This window comes from Cajanus cajan, chromosome 4 (genome assembly GCF_000230855.2).
Source record: "Cajanus cajan strain Asha chromosome 4, NIPB_CcT2T_4, whole genome shotgun sequence".
Classification (NCBI taxonomy): Eukaryota; Viridiplantae; Streptophyta; class Magnoliopsida; order Fabales; family Fabaceae; genus Cajanus; species Cajanus cajan.
In genome coordinates, this window is record NC_138520.1 from 71,988,163 (window position 1) to 72,002,896 (window position 14,734).

Here is a 14,734-nt window from a genome sequence, read left to right on the forward strand (position 1 = left end):
CCTTAATCTCTTGTTAAATTCATTGCTTAGTCAACCCAATAGTTTACTCAAACCTAATCCCTTAGAGAAAGAGCCTAGGTGCGGATATTGAATATCAATCCCTTGAGTACCCAATACCTACACCTGCATTACGGGCTAGGGTTTAAGACTACTAATGGGTCAAGCTCTATCCCTAGATACAATCTCCACTAGGCATATGTTCCAGAACTAATTTCAAAGGTATTTCCCAATACTCAATGGAACCTTAAATCATGCAAAGGGTGATCAATTCAAAGCAAGCATTAAGCAAAGAAACAAACACAACAATGAATGAAACAACAAATATATATATCATTGAAAACGTAAGGATTACAATAGAGTATGTTGGCTACATCTAACCCCACAAAATGGGTGAAACCACTCAACAAAGAGGGCAAATACAAAATAGAGATGGAAGAGGAAGTGAAGAACCGAAGGAAAGACCCACACACGAACGGCTCCAAGCTCCGGGAATCCCTTCCACAGCTCCCAAAACGCGCCCAATGTGTGAATGGGGGGAAAGAACCCCGAAAATGGCTTCAAATACGAGCCTGGGAGATCAGATTAGGGTTCCGCGCCCGGCGCACAATTCTTCGCGCCCGGCGCAAGTTCTTCCAGAGAAGTCAAGCACTCTCTGTCTCAACACAAGCCCGGCGCAATTCCTTTTGCGCCCGGCTTAATTCCTTTTGCGCCCGGCTTAATTCCTTTTGCGCCCGGCTTAATTCCTGGCAGAGATGAAATACTCTGTTTTTGTCACGCCCAGCGCAGGTTATATTGAGCCCGGCGCAGAGCCTCTTCTCTGCTCCTTAGCTTCTTAGGTTTCCAATCCTAAGAGTCTTCAACTTTCCACTCTTCCTCAATACCTGCACAAAAAAATGAGGTGGATTAAGGTATTGTTAGATGAATTTGGGTTAGTTATATCTGCACACAAAATGAACCAAAAAGAGAACAATTATATTGCAATGGTTCAAAGGATGAGTGGAATTTGTTCAATAAGTCTCATCCAAAAAGAGGTAAAATTGAGACTTAACAAATTGTAATGAACAAAGTTTAAATTTAAAAGTTTGTATATATTTATCAACTCTCATCATTAGGTCAATCTTATTAATTCCACTAGTGATTGATTTAAGTGATATATATATATATATATATATATATATATATATATATATATATATATATATATATATATATATATATATATATGAGGGAGGTTATAATTAGACTGATATAATTTTTACTAAGTGTTACATCACTCAATAACTTTATGTTAAATGTTAATTTTGTAAATTCAACCGTTAGATTGAAAGTTCATATCACTTTATATGTGTATATCAAATTTTGTTAAAATTGAACAATTTGAAGGTGATCAAAGTGTTCATATTTTAGTATATTTTGAAAATGAATATATTACGTCAATTTTGATTTATAAAAATGAAGTATCAAATCATCTTGAATTAATATAAAATTTTGTATATATGATCTAAGTGATATGAACTTTTAATCTAACGGTTGAATTTATAAAATTTACATTTAATATAAAGTTATTGAGCGGTGTAACACTTAATAAGATTTACACCGATATTATTATAACCCCTATATATATATATATTAATTTTTCTCAGTTAAGGTACTTACTTTAAACTTTGCATATAATAGATATTTTTCTATCTCGAAGAATTACTTCTACCATATTCTGTTATAGCTTTTTTCGGGTTTTGATGAATTACGATATGTTATAATCAAGTTTCATGGAACATATCCCGTAAAAGATACATTAACTCACTACAAAAAGGTTAAAAATCATCTTAGATGTTGACTATTCTGATACAAGAAATTTAGATTGCGTATGTTGTGTCCACACATGTCTCAGCTTGACTGAAATTCTATTCCTTCCTTCAACCAAATCTGTGTAAATTAAAGCGACGCATACATGTGAATGGTTAACATCTTATATATACATACGTGATCTAATAGGTTTCACCTCTTTCTCTCTCTGTATTTTCGATCACCAATTTGATTCTGTGTGACACTAACATATTCATAAATTTATACCTAAATTAATCTTATATGCATGCTCTCCCTTGTCTCTTCATTCTTCCATGCTTGTTTCCATGACTCATAAGTCATAACATAAAAAAATTGTGCAAGGTTTCGGCACTACACGGGAGCCTCGTCTGTTTAAATATTCGGATAAATACCCAAATATTGTAGTTGAGTAAAATTTTTCATATATAATTTAATTGTACGTCTTTTACTTTCTCTCGATGAATTGCAACTCAAAGCAAGCAATTATTAGTTTAGATTTCAAAATCGCAAGTTAAACCTGCACCAGTAAAAAATGGGTTAATGATATGTTTTTTTTACGAGTTAATCATCTATACACTGACAGTATAAATTTTTTTTACACTGGCAATCAATCATATCTCTTAATAGTATCATGTCAGTTGCTTATTAAATGAAATAAAAATAAAATAAAATAATTTAAAAGATATGATTGGTTACCAGTGTAAAAATTTTTACACTACTAATGTATAGATGATTAACTCTTTTTCTATAAACCATATGTTTTTTTATAAGCAAATAGAATTAACAAGAATACAAAGGATACTCTAATCTATATACAAAATATTTTACAAAAATAAATAAAGAAAGTTAATCCAATCCACGACAACTCAAAAGCTTATAAAAAGAGCGACATAATAAACCTATATCTAACAAATTTTTCATAACCCAGAGAGCTAACAACCAATATGTAATATTAAGAAAGACAGACACTAGGAGAATTGGACCAAGAGAAGAAATCATAATTGAAAGAAGGGAATCTGACCCTTAATCATCTCCATGAGCGTAATTGCACCAGATTTAGCATTTCAGAAACGAGAATTATTTTAGAGCTGAACATGAGATCACTTCTAGCCAACCAGATGGTCCAAACAACAGATAACTAGATAAAAATCCAACAATTATGATACTTCGTAGAATAATAACGAAGCCCATAAAACTGTTCCAAGTTTTACACACAACAGTTATGCATAACATAATTTAATCCTAATAACCAATTGAAGCACGCCATCCAGAGTTGAAAAGAAACCTCACACTCAAAAAATAAGTGAAAAGTAGTTTCTCCCTTATTCTTACACAAATCACATTCCAACTGTGATGCTTGCAGAACACCTCTTCTAAACAAATTATCTTTAGTTGAGATTCTATTCAATATAACCCTCCAAGTGAAAGTTGAAACTTTTGTTAGAGCAATGCTAGTCCATATCCACCGAAGTATGACATTAGATGCAAATATTATGTCATTCCTCAAGACCTTATAAGCCGAGCTAACTGTATACACCCCTTCTGGTGCAACAATCAAGGATCATTTATCTTCATCAGAAACAATGAACTTTGTACGATTGATAAAATTAACAAGAGTAACTGTATACACCCCTTCTGGTGCAACAATCCAGGATCATTTATCTTCATCAGAAACAATGAACTTTGTACGATTGATAAAATTAACAAGAGTATTCAGAAGTTGCTGCTCCCAGACCACTAATCTTCTTCTCCAGCTCCACTTCCATTTAGCCACTCCCCCCTCCCATTCAGACATTTCAGCAATAGAAGCATTTTTATTAATTGCTATTTGATATAATCGACCAAACCTATGAGCTAGAATTCCATAACCCACCCATTTATCCAACCAAAACTTAGTGTCTACCCCATTTCCAATGACTTTACAGCAATTACTGGACAACCACTCATTACTCACCAAATCCCCAACCTTCAATTCTATAAACCATATGTATAATGAGAAAATCATGTTATGTAGATAGCTAAGTTCTTCTTCGAATATCATAGCAACTACATTTGTAGAATCCAAACTGATCTAAATCATTTATTAAACTACAACAATCTCATATTAATTGATCTTTGTGTACAATGACGATTAACAATGCTATTAAACCGTGAAAATGGATTATTTTTAGTTTCACACTAGTAGAAAAATAGGATACTACGTCACCCATTTTACGTCGCACATACACACATCCGACGTAATAAAAACGCGGTGGCATGGTTCGTAATTTTAGTGAAATTATTTACGTCGGCCCTATTAGGGTCCGACGTAAATTTTAACATCTACGTCGGCTATGCATTGTGTCCGACGTAGATGTTAAAATTTACGTCGGACCCTAATAGGGCCGACGTAAATAATCCAATCGCGAACTCAAAAATTTAAACCCAAACTCTCCCGCGCGTTGTGCAATCCGTCCGCCTCCTCCTCACTTATGTCTACATCTTGCTCTCTTCATTTTCTTCGTTTTGTGCAATCAAGGTAGGTTCTTCATTTTCCCTTTTCTTCGTTTTCTTCATTGACAATGTTTTCTCACTGAAAAAAATGATTTTTTTCATGTCTTGGGGCAGTAGGTTTTTTCTCCCAAATACTTGTTCATCTACATGGCATCTTCTGCTGAGGTAACCCGTTCTTCGTTTTGCGTTGCATTCTAAGTTTTTGAAGCTGGGGAAGGAAGTGGCCAAGTTCAGGTTGGAGAATGGGCCGTTCTCCTTGTAGAACGGGTCTCCTTGTAGAACGGGCCGTTCTCCATGGAGAACGGGCCATTCTCCAACCAGAACGGCCCGTTCTGCTTGCAGTCGTTTTTTTTTTTTTTTTTTTTTATAAATTTTTTACAACTTTTTACGTCGGACCTTGTAATGTCCGACGTAAATTTACGTCGGTTTTCGTGCCCCGACGTAAATTTATGTCTCCCGCTTCTACGTCGCAGCTTTTTCCGACGTAAAACCCCCTAAAATGACCGACGTAAAATGTATATTTTGTACTAGTGTCAGTCTCTAACTTTCTAAACCATTACATTTTGTATCTTATTTTCTAAATGTTTAGATTTTTTTTCTAAAACTAATAATGTAGGAGATAAAAAATGATGACATTGTAAAATTTAGATATATCTCAAAGAAGGAAAGTTAAAAAATTATACCGTGTTTGAAAGGAAAGACTCAGTTAAGTTAAAAAGAAAATTCCATGTTTTAGGGTAATGAAAACACCATTAATAAAAACTCTTAGAATAGTGGATTTAAGCTTAATTCAACCCTACAAAATTGGCTTGAAAGATAAGGGTTGCTTTCCATTTAAGTTTAACTCAATCCTACAAAATCAGCTTGAAAGGTGAGGATTGTTTTCCACTTATATACTATTCAATTGCCTAATTTCTAATCGATGTAAGACTTGAATTTTTTCCGATAAAAACAATATCAGCCACTATATCTGAATGTACACAGTTAAGAAACAAATAATATCAGCCACTATGTGTGTACGTGACAGAGATGAGTTAATTATATATTGGAATAAAAAATATGATATATATGGCAGTTTATACTTTACATTTTATGTATTCTCTAGCTCCACTATAATTCACTGGTGATTGACATGTATATATCGGGTACACACTAAGGTATCAAGAAAAATAAAGAAAGATCGGTCGAATTTAGAATTTTCTGTACAGAAATTGAATTTATTCTTGATATGGCACATATATATTAAGCCGTCTGCTTCAAATAATATTCAATTAGCTAGTAAAAAGGGCATTAAACCTAATCAAACCACAGCTAACGCAATGTAAGATATTTTTATTTCAAGAATATTTGTGTACACCTTATATGCTATTTCACACCTAAAAAAGCTATGTAAGATATTTTTCTTATGTATATATATTTTTCTTAGGGTGCATTTGGTAGAAAAAAAAATCATATTTGAGAATTACATAATTTCTAAAAATAATTAAAATATATTTGGTTGTCCATAAATATTCTTAAAAATAATTGTCTTAATTGAGAATTAATAATTTTTACTACATTAAATAAAAAATAAGGGTAACATGACATTTTATTAAAGTAAAACTTTTTATTTAACTTAAAAATGTTACACTCTTACCTATTTTCATGAAAACAATTTTGTAGAAAACATAGTTAAAAACAATGTTTCTTAATTATTTTTTAATTAGTAAACCAAACTTGAACAGGTTAAAAAAAAATCTTTGTACCAAACACCTTTTTAAAATAACGAATTATTCTCTATTTTTATTATTTATTTATTTTTATCAATCTAACGGGTTTAACAAATAACTCATCTTTAACTATTAAATAGAAAAAATAAAATAAAGGATAGATATAGAGATAAAAATTCTTTTAAAATTACACTTATTAACTCATACATATATTTCAGCGATATCTTCATGCAAGGGTTGATAGTTGATACTAAATTTTATGTATGACCTAAACTTGTTTCTCTCCCCCCCATTCACTCTCTCTTTAGTCATTAGATACAACCGATATTATGTATAGGTAATGTTTGATGAGGATCAGCGATTGATGTTCAAGCACAACACACCAACATTCAACTTTTATTCCTAAACTTTGACTGAATTCGATATTGGTATTGCTTGGTGTTGTCATCTTCATGTATACCGCAAAAAATATATAATAACAGTGACAGTATCATTCCCAAGCATGGAATTTAGGATGCTTTGATTGCATTATTGAATTCCCACTTTGTGTTGTGCTAAGAATAATAAGCAAGCAACATTCCAATAATAAGAATAATAAGCAAGCAACATGCCAATAATTAATGAAATCCCAAAACTATTTTCAAAAGTGGATGAAATAGTGGTAATTAAGCTAGCTGCACCTCATTCTTTATTCTCTATGTCAAAAATTGCTGACCACAAACAAAACACCATTTAAGCCAAAAAAGCAACGACACGTTTGCATGCACTAAGCTCGCTATAGTTACACTCATATGTCAGCCTTCAGGAATCCATATGCATGGAATCCAATTCTGAGAACACCCTTCAACCCTTGTCTGAATATATATGCAGAGAGAGATGAAAAAAGGAAATCTAGTGCTCGAGAATCTCACTTATTGAGATTTAGAGACAGTAACCGACTCTGAAACGAAGAAGACTACTCATCTCAAGCATATATAAAGTCTATAAAATTGGACATCACTGAATTTTCTGATAACTATTCAATAGTAGATGATACAATAAACCTAACAACATTCGTTAGGATAAATTTTAGTATCATGTTAAAAATGTAAGTTTGAATTGAATTTAACTCTGTAAAACTAGTTTACATAAGGTGAGAATTCTTTCTATTTACATATTTTATTTGGACTATATTACATGTGGAACTCCAACAGAACATTTGATTGAACTCAACACCTTACAAGAATGTAACCTTGCTGTTGCATAATCTCACCTTCATAAATTGTTGATAAAATTAAATAAGAGAATAAAAAGAAATGATATCGATCACTGGAATAAAGTTGCTGATTTGTTTATCTGCTTTTGTCCTTTTCCATGTAGTGTATGTGTATGAATATAAACATTTATATTTTCATTCGAATATCATTACTGATTTATTTATTTACATTTTGTCCTTTCTTGTAAGTATGCATATAAATACTCGAGACCGATTACTGTTACCTAGCTATGACTGAAACCAAAAACCAAAGTTTTGTCCAATATTCATAGTTTTTCTCGAGAAGTTAAGGTTTTCAGATCACACACAGAAAAAAATGATTGGGTGGGAAGATGTGTATAAGGTAGTGGTAGCAGTGGTGCCACTTTACGTAGCTCTGGTGTTAGGGTATGGTTCACTAAAGTGGTGGAACATTTTCACTAGGGAGCAATGTGATGCCATAAACAAATTTGTATGTTACTTCACTTTTCCACTCTTTACATTCGAGTTCACTGCACACATCGACCCTTTCAAGATGAACTACTCCTTCATAGCTGCAGACACCATATCAAAGTTCATCATCATGGTGGTGCTTGCCCTTTGGGCCAAGTGCACTACTAAAGGGAGTTTTTGTTGGTCTATAACAAGTTTCTCTTTGTGCACTCTTACTAATGCTCTTGTTGTTGGAGTTCCAATGGTGAAGCCTATGTACGGAGCCCTTGGTGAGGACCTTGTGGTTCAGTCCTCGGTGGTGCAAGCCATCATATGGCTCACTTTGCTTCTGTTCGTGTTGGAGTTTAGGAGAACGGGAATTCAGGGCACCACCACCTTGAAACCAAGATCAAAAGCAACGATCGTTGACAACGTTAGTAATGTGACTACAAGTGATGGTGTGGCTATTGATGTGAAAGAGGAGTTGGTGTTAGAAGAAACTGTTAGTAGTAGGCTTCCTTTTGGCAAGTTGATGAAGCTTGTGTGGCTCAAACTTGTAATGAACCCAAATTCATATGGCTGTGTGATGGGAATTTCCTGGGCTTTCATATCTAACAGGTATATATATATATACTTGGTTCATAATTTTACAGTGAAAAATGATATTTGTTCAACAATTTATACAACACTATTTTTTTTCATTATATCATTTATGAAAATATAGAGAGAAATAGAAGAAAAAAAATTGATGGTCGATATTTATTGTATGCGAATATCGTTTACTCTTTCATTAAAATTTAGTATCGATGAAAATATATTATCAATATTATAATTAATTAAAGTTAATCATTCTGATGAGCTAGCTGACATGTTTGTTTCCACTAGATACATTCCATATACTTCTTATACATGTTTCATATCCATATGCACGTTGACCATTTGAAATTATCTAAATATATTTCAAATGATTTTTATGTGTTGTAGTGTGAAGTGATGTGTGTGCATGTATATATAGGTGGAATTTGGTGATGCCAAGTATGGTAGAGGGGTCTATACAGATCATGTCAAAGGCCGGGATAGGCACTGCCATGTTTAGTATGGGTGAGTTAATTATATACATGTTTTGGCAATGGATATGACTTCTTGAGTCTTAATAATTGTTATAGTAATGTTACCCATGCCTTTTATAACTCTCCCTAATTTTAATGTTTTTTTATTAGTTAAAATTTATTAAAAATTATAAATTTTAATAAATTTATTGCTGATAGCATGTTTGGATACACGTTATGATCCATAAGCTCACATTTCAATGATTTATTTACAAATTTATTGAGAAACAACAAATTATAACTTTTAAATGGGAATGTTTGAGACATCTCAAACTATAAAATAAACATGCTATAAACCAAGAGAGATTTATTAAATTCCTAAATATATTTTTAATGTTTCAAATTTAAGTAAATTTGTTTCTAATCCTTAAAATTTAAAATTAAATTTTTTAGTTCTTGTAATTTTAAAAAATCTTATTTTAGTATTTATATTCAAATTTTATTAGAAAATCTGTCAAATTTTTTTCATAATATCTATTTGATGTCTCTGTTAAAAAAATATTACATTAAATTCAATTGATACTGCATAATTATTTTAACTTATTACTTCCAAATATATTATTCATGACCTAAATAACAAAAATAATTTTTTTGAAAATTATAGAGACTAAAACAATAATTTTAAATTTAAGAGATCAAAAATAAATTTATTCTCAATTTAAAAAATAAAAATATATTTAAATCTTTATTAAACGAGACATGAAATTGATTAAATTTTGTATTTTTTTTTATAAATTTGATAATAAAGAAAATGTTGCTGACATTTGATTACTGTATACACTCCTATGTTTTTATGGGATTCTTATGTTAATTAAGCTCGACCAAGGTACACATTAAATTAGCTTCAGAAGAAGTGGTATGTGATGTGTGATGAGTGCATGCAGGTATTTTCATGGCACTTCAGGAGAATTTGATTGCATGTGGACCAAGTATGACTGTGTTTGGTTTGGTTTTAAAGTTCATTGCGGGACCAGCAGCTATGGCAATCGGTGCCATCGTTGTAGGATTGCACGGTGACGTCTTACGTGTCGCCATCATTCAGGTAATTAATTTCATTCATCAAACACATACTATATGTTTTCGTTACAAAATTCGTGCACCATTTTTAGAAATCATGTATCAGTAGACTTATTTATTTAGTATATATGTTTGTGTGTTTTGGTAGGAAAATTTCAAGCCACATGTCACGTTTTGCTAACTTATTTGATTTGTAAAGCCAGGACTGTTCAACAAGTGCAACAACTTTTTAGTAATTAAAGTAATTAATACTTGATATTGACTTGTGACTGTGACCACTAATTGCAAAAAGAATTCTGGAAAGATCATGTATGCTGATTAATATTCTTATTGTATGAAAAAGTGGTGGTGTGGAACATGGAACAAGTGTATCACACTATATACTGAATGAGCATGTCGTTTCTTTAATCTCGTGTTTAATTATAAAGCAATATTGTGGGTAAACGTACGTGTGATGCCAGTGTAAACAAAATAAGTTAAATAAATCAATTACTTTGTTAAAGTTTTATTGCATTAGGCGTAAACATTTCAGAATAAATAAAATTAGAAAACTTTAGGTTAAAGACAGAATATCTATTAATTTAAATATTATTCATGAAAAACAAAGAATATTGTTCCATTAAATTTTTTATTCTATATATGGTGCAGGCTGCAGTGCCACAGTCCATCACATCCTTCATTTACGCTAAAGAATATGGGTTGCATCCAGAAATTCTCAGCACTGCGTAAGTTTTGTTTTTCTCAGTGATGAAGAATGATAATGAACAGATAATAATTTTCACACATATGAAAGTTGCAGCACAAATTTGGTCATGACATTTTAAGGGTTTGATCGATAAGTAATCCTGTCATTTTTATCTAAGAATCTAATAACATTTTTCTCGATATCGAAATTGTCTATTTTAATTTCTTCTTAGCTTGTTTGTTATTTATTTATTTATTTTTCATTATGGTTCTTCTTAATCACGCTTATATAGTATATTGTTCTTTTGAAGCCATTAATGGTGCATGTATCCTAACATTAATTTTACATATACTTTGTGGTTATCAGGGTGATCTTTGGCATGATTGTTTCTCTTCCCGTCTTAGTTGCCTACTACGCAATTTTGGAGTTTATACATTAAATCAGAGATGTGGTTTATCAAAAGGGTCCAAAACGGAAAATTCAAACTATTTTTTCTTCTTCCCATTAAGTTAAACTGAAAGTACCCTACCCAATTGTACCATGGTGCCCTAGTTATAATTTGTAATTTAGTCTGATTTTGATTCCTATATATTAGCCACCAGCCAGTCAATTATATAAATCTCAAGGAATTAATGTATTACAATCACAAACCTTGAAGCCATGTCCATGTATTGATGAGGGGCCTACATATTATTATCTACAATCGGTTCCTTAGAACATATATTATTCTCTCCTTTTCTTAATTATATCATGAATATATATTGAATATTGATTGATATGGCGTATTTAAAGAATACAAAATATAATTTGCAAAATCACACATGAATTTGATGAAATAAAGTAAAAATTTGAATTAATTTTTGAGATTGTATAAGTTGGACATTTTAATTCTTAAAATCTTTAAGGTTTAAATATGCTTTTATTTTCTAAATATATTATGAATTTTTTTAGTTCTTAAAAAAATTAGTTTTAGTTTATGCGTTTAATTATAAGTAATGTGGTTTCAATTCCTTGTTGCACATATTTTTAATTCCTAGTCACATACTAAAATTAACCACGTCGATCCTTTTGTTAATATAAGGAATATATAATTTTTATAGGGACTAAAATATAAAAGATAAGGGTGATATTTTCAGGGACAAAAATACATTTAACTCAAATTTTGAAAATTAAACCATCCGTTCTCCTGACATAGTTTCCTTAATTATCTTTTGTGCAAAATAAGAATAAAAAAGTGTAAATAAATATTTTGGGCAAAAGAAAAGCCTAATAAAAGTTTTTAAAACCTTGAAGGACTAACTGAAAAAAAATCTTAAACTAAGAAATGTAAGTTTAGAAATGTTTTCTCTACTAATTTTTTTTATTTTAATAGAGAAATTTTTAAAAATACTTCTGATTTCAACAAGTTGTGAATTATATACTATCCATACAATATTTAATAATTAATTTAAGGGTTTACTCTCGTTAGATCGATGCGTATTTTATTGATTATCACCGATAAAAAAGCGGTTTTCCAATTAGTTTTAGGGTGAGTGTATATTAATTCATTATTCCGAATAGAAAATCAATTTCTAAATCAGCTCTATTTTTTTAAACAGTACCAAAACAAATATTGTTCCTGATGCATAGCCAATAGATACAAATAAAGATCCAATAAACAACAAACAAATATATATTACAATCGAATAAATACAACACACACCTAAAAGCAATGAATAAACAAAATAATATATAAAACTGAGACTCTCATTCAACAGTGATCATTTATATTTATAATATAGTCCTGAACAACTCTGGTCACTGACTAACTTAGGACTAGTGCATGTTTTGTAGCCTTCCCAAGAATTGGCTAACAGCATAAAAAATGTGGAGGGGTGTAAGAGAATCATATCATTTATCAAGAAAAATAAACAAACTTAACAAAAAAAAAAGAAGAAAAAGACATAATAATAATAATAATAACTTGGTTCAGATCACCTACCATTATATTCACAATGATTGGAGTTGAGGAAAGACTGTAAGCTTATAATCGCTAATGCTCCATATATAACTGATGGAATAATGGCGATGCAAATGCAGTTGTCCTCTTGTGTGTTAATTACGAGGCTAGTATAATGGCGATGCAATTGCAGTTGTCCTCTTGTGTGTTAAGTACGAGGCTGGTATATTGTACAATTAGCACATGATTATACAGGACGTGATTCTAATCACCACTAAGTATGATATTTCAAAATATTAAGTTTTTCATTAATCTTATTTACTCCCAAAACTCCACCTTATCCACACGATATGACTAATCAACAACTGAAGTTTTAGTTTTTTTTTTTTTTTTTTTTTTTTTTTATATATAAATTTTTGTCTCCTTTCAAGAAATAGTAGGAGATTAAGAGTTATAAAGAGGATGATGAAAACAAAATACAAGGTATCGGTTAAGATGAATGACGATATATGAATAGGTCGGTTACGATTCCAAAAAATTATTATTCTTGTTTTGATGAATCAAAGTTAGAAACAATTATTTTTACTAATGATGGATAATGAAATGATGAGATGTGGTTAAAGTGTATTATATCACAATTGAATATGTATTTATAGCATAGTTTTAAAAACCGGACCGGTCATCGAACCGGTTAAGGTACTGGGTCAGTGGGTCAAAGGTTGAACCAGTGGGTCATTAGTTGAACCGCATGACTCGGTTTTTATTTATTTTTATTAAAAAAATATTCATATTAAATATATTTTATACTTATAAATTTTAATAAATTCATATCTTATTTTAAAATTCAATTTTTCTATCTTATTTAAAATTATTTTTATTTTTATTTTGTAAAAAGATACATAAAAAATTACATGTTAAACGGTATATTAATACAAATTAAAAATATAAATAATATGTACATATATAATATGCTTATAATTAATATCACAAAATAATATATGTAATATTTACATAAATATTATATTATTAAATATATAATTTAAAATTAATAATATATTATAAAAGTTATTTAAGTTGTATATATTGCAAACAAATATATTAGAACAAGTAGTCATTGTTATATTTAATAAGACTCCTTGCTTTTTCATTAAGAGATTCAATTTTCATTATTATTTTTTATGGTTTATGGTCCCTTAAAAAAATTTAAAAAAAAAAAAAGAAAAAAAATGGTTGAACCGGTTTGACCCACCGGTTCACCGGTTGAACCGGAAAATTGACTGGTTCAATCCGGTTTGAAACGGGTCGACTGCATAACCGATCCAACTTAAGATTCGGACCGGCTGGACCACCGGTTCCCGGTCCAACCGGTCCGACCGGCCAGTTCGGTCCGGTTTTTAAATCACTGATTTATAGATATGTTAGGTGTTATAATTTTTATTGTTAAATATACATATGGAGATACCAACATATAGTTTATCATTTTGTATAATACTTTTTAGATAAACTTTTATTCGTCAAAATATTTTATGAATGATCCTTTTTAAGATGTTTAATTACTTTTAGGATGATTATGTATACAAACAAAACAATTTTTTTTAATATATTTGTACTTACTTGTATATTTTTTAGAAATATTTTTATAAACGAACTCATCTCTAAATTATTTTTAGTCGTTAAACATGTTTAATTATGAATTTTTTTAATTAAATAATAAGTTATTGAAAAGTATATAATATTTTGTTACAAATTAATTCATTTAAATTATCATATAAACTATATACAATCTCACATTGACAAATTTTTGATACCTCTCTTTTTTATTTTCGATGTGTCCAAGTTATTACATTATGTATTTTTCTAATAGTAATGTGACTCGTGACTTCGACATTTCCATTTTTATAGTCTCAGTTTTTGTGTAATTTGTGATTCTTTCTAGGTCCTTTGTTCTGATCTTGCAACTTCATTTAAATGTTGATTGTAACAATATTGTATTTTATTTTAATTTTTGTATTCATGTACATCGTTACTTAACAGTAAAAAATGGTAAATGCCCATAATCTGTCTCTTTGATGAAATAATTTGCAATTCCTCTACTTCTTTCTATTCACTTTTCTACTTTCTCTTCTTGCATAACCAGATGTTGCTGTCAGCTTAGCATTTAGTAGAAACTATATTTTCAATGTATTATTAACGATACAGGATGTTTGATCAATTGCTGGTTTCTAAGTGAAAAATCATTTATTCTAACATAGGATTGATTTTTTTTAATTTCTTTTTATTACAATTCTA

The 14,734-nt window shown here is 30.3% G+C and overlaps 1 protein-coding gene across 1 annotated transcript; it reads left to right on the forward strand.

The window, feature by feature from the left end:
- Positions 1-7,061: 7,061 nt before the first annotated feature.
- Positions 7,062-11,227, forward strand: PIN5 (Auxin efflux carrier family protein). The gene is made up of 5 exons (XM_020379215.3): positions 7,062-8,313; positions 8,711-8,796; positions 9,689-9,846; positions 10,470-10,546; positions 10,873-11,227. Exons 1-5 carry the CDS (start codon positions 7,601-7,603, stop codon positions 10,943-10,945), a joined length of 1,107 nt encoding a protein of 368 aa, XP_020234804.1. The 5' UTR covers positions 7,062-7,600; the 3' UTR covers positions 10,946-11,227.
- Positions 11,228-14,734: the final 3,507 nt, after the last annotated feature.

Excerpts from the sequence above, each read along its gene's own strand:
- PIN5 (XM_020379215.3), top strand. The coding sequence starts at position 7,601 with ATGATTGGGTGGGAAGATGTGTATAAGGTAGTGGTAGCAGTGGTGCCA. Across the intron at positions 9,847-10,469 it reads TACGTGTCGCCATCATTCAG|GCTGCAGTGCCACAGTCCAT; the intron begins GTAATTAATTTC and ends TATATGGTGCAG. Across the intron at positions 10,547-10,872 it reads CCAGAAATTCTCAGCACTGC|GGTGATCTTTGGCATGATTG; the intron begins GTAAGTTTTGTT and ends TGTGGTTATCAG.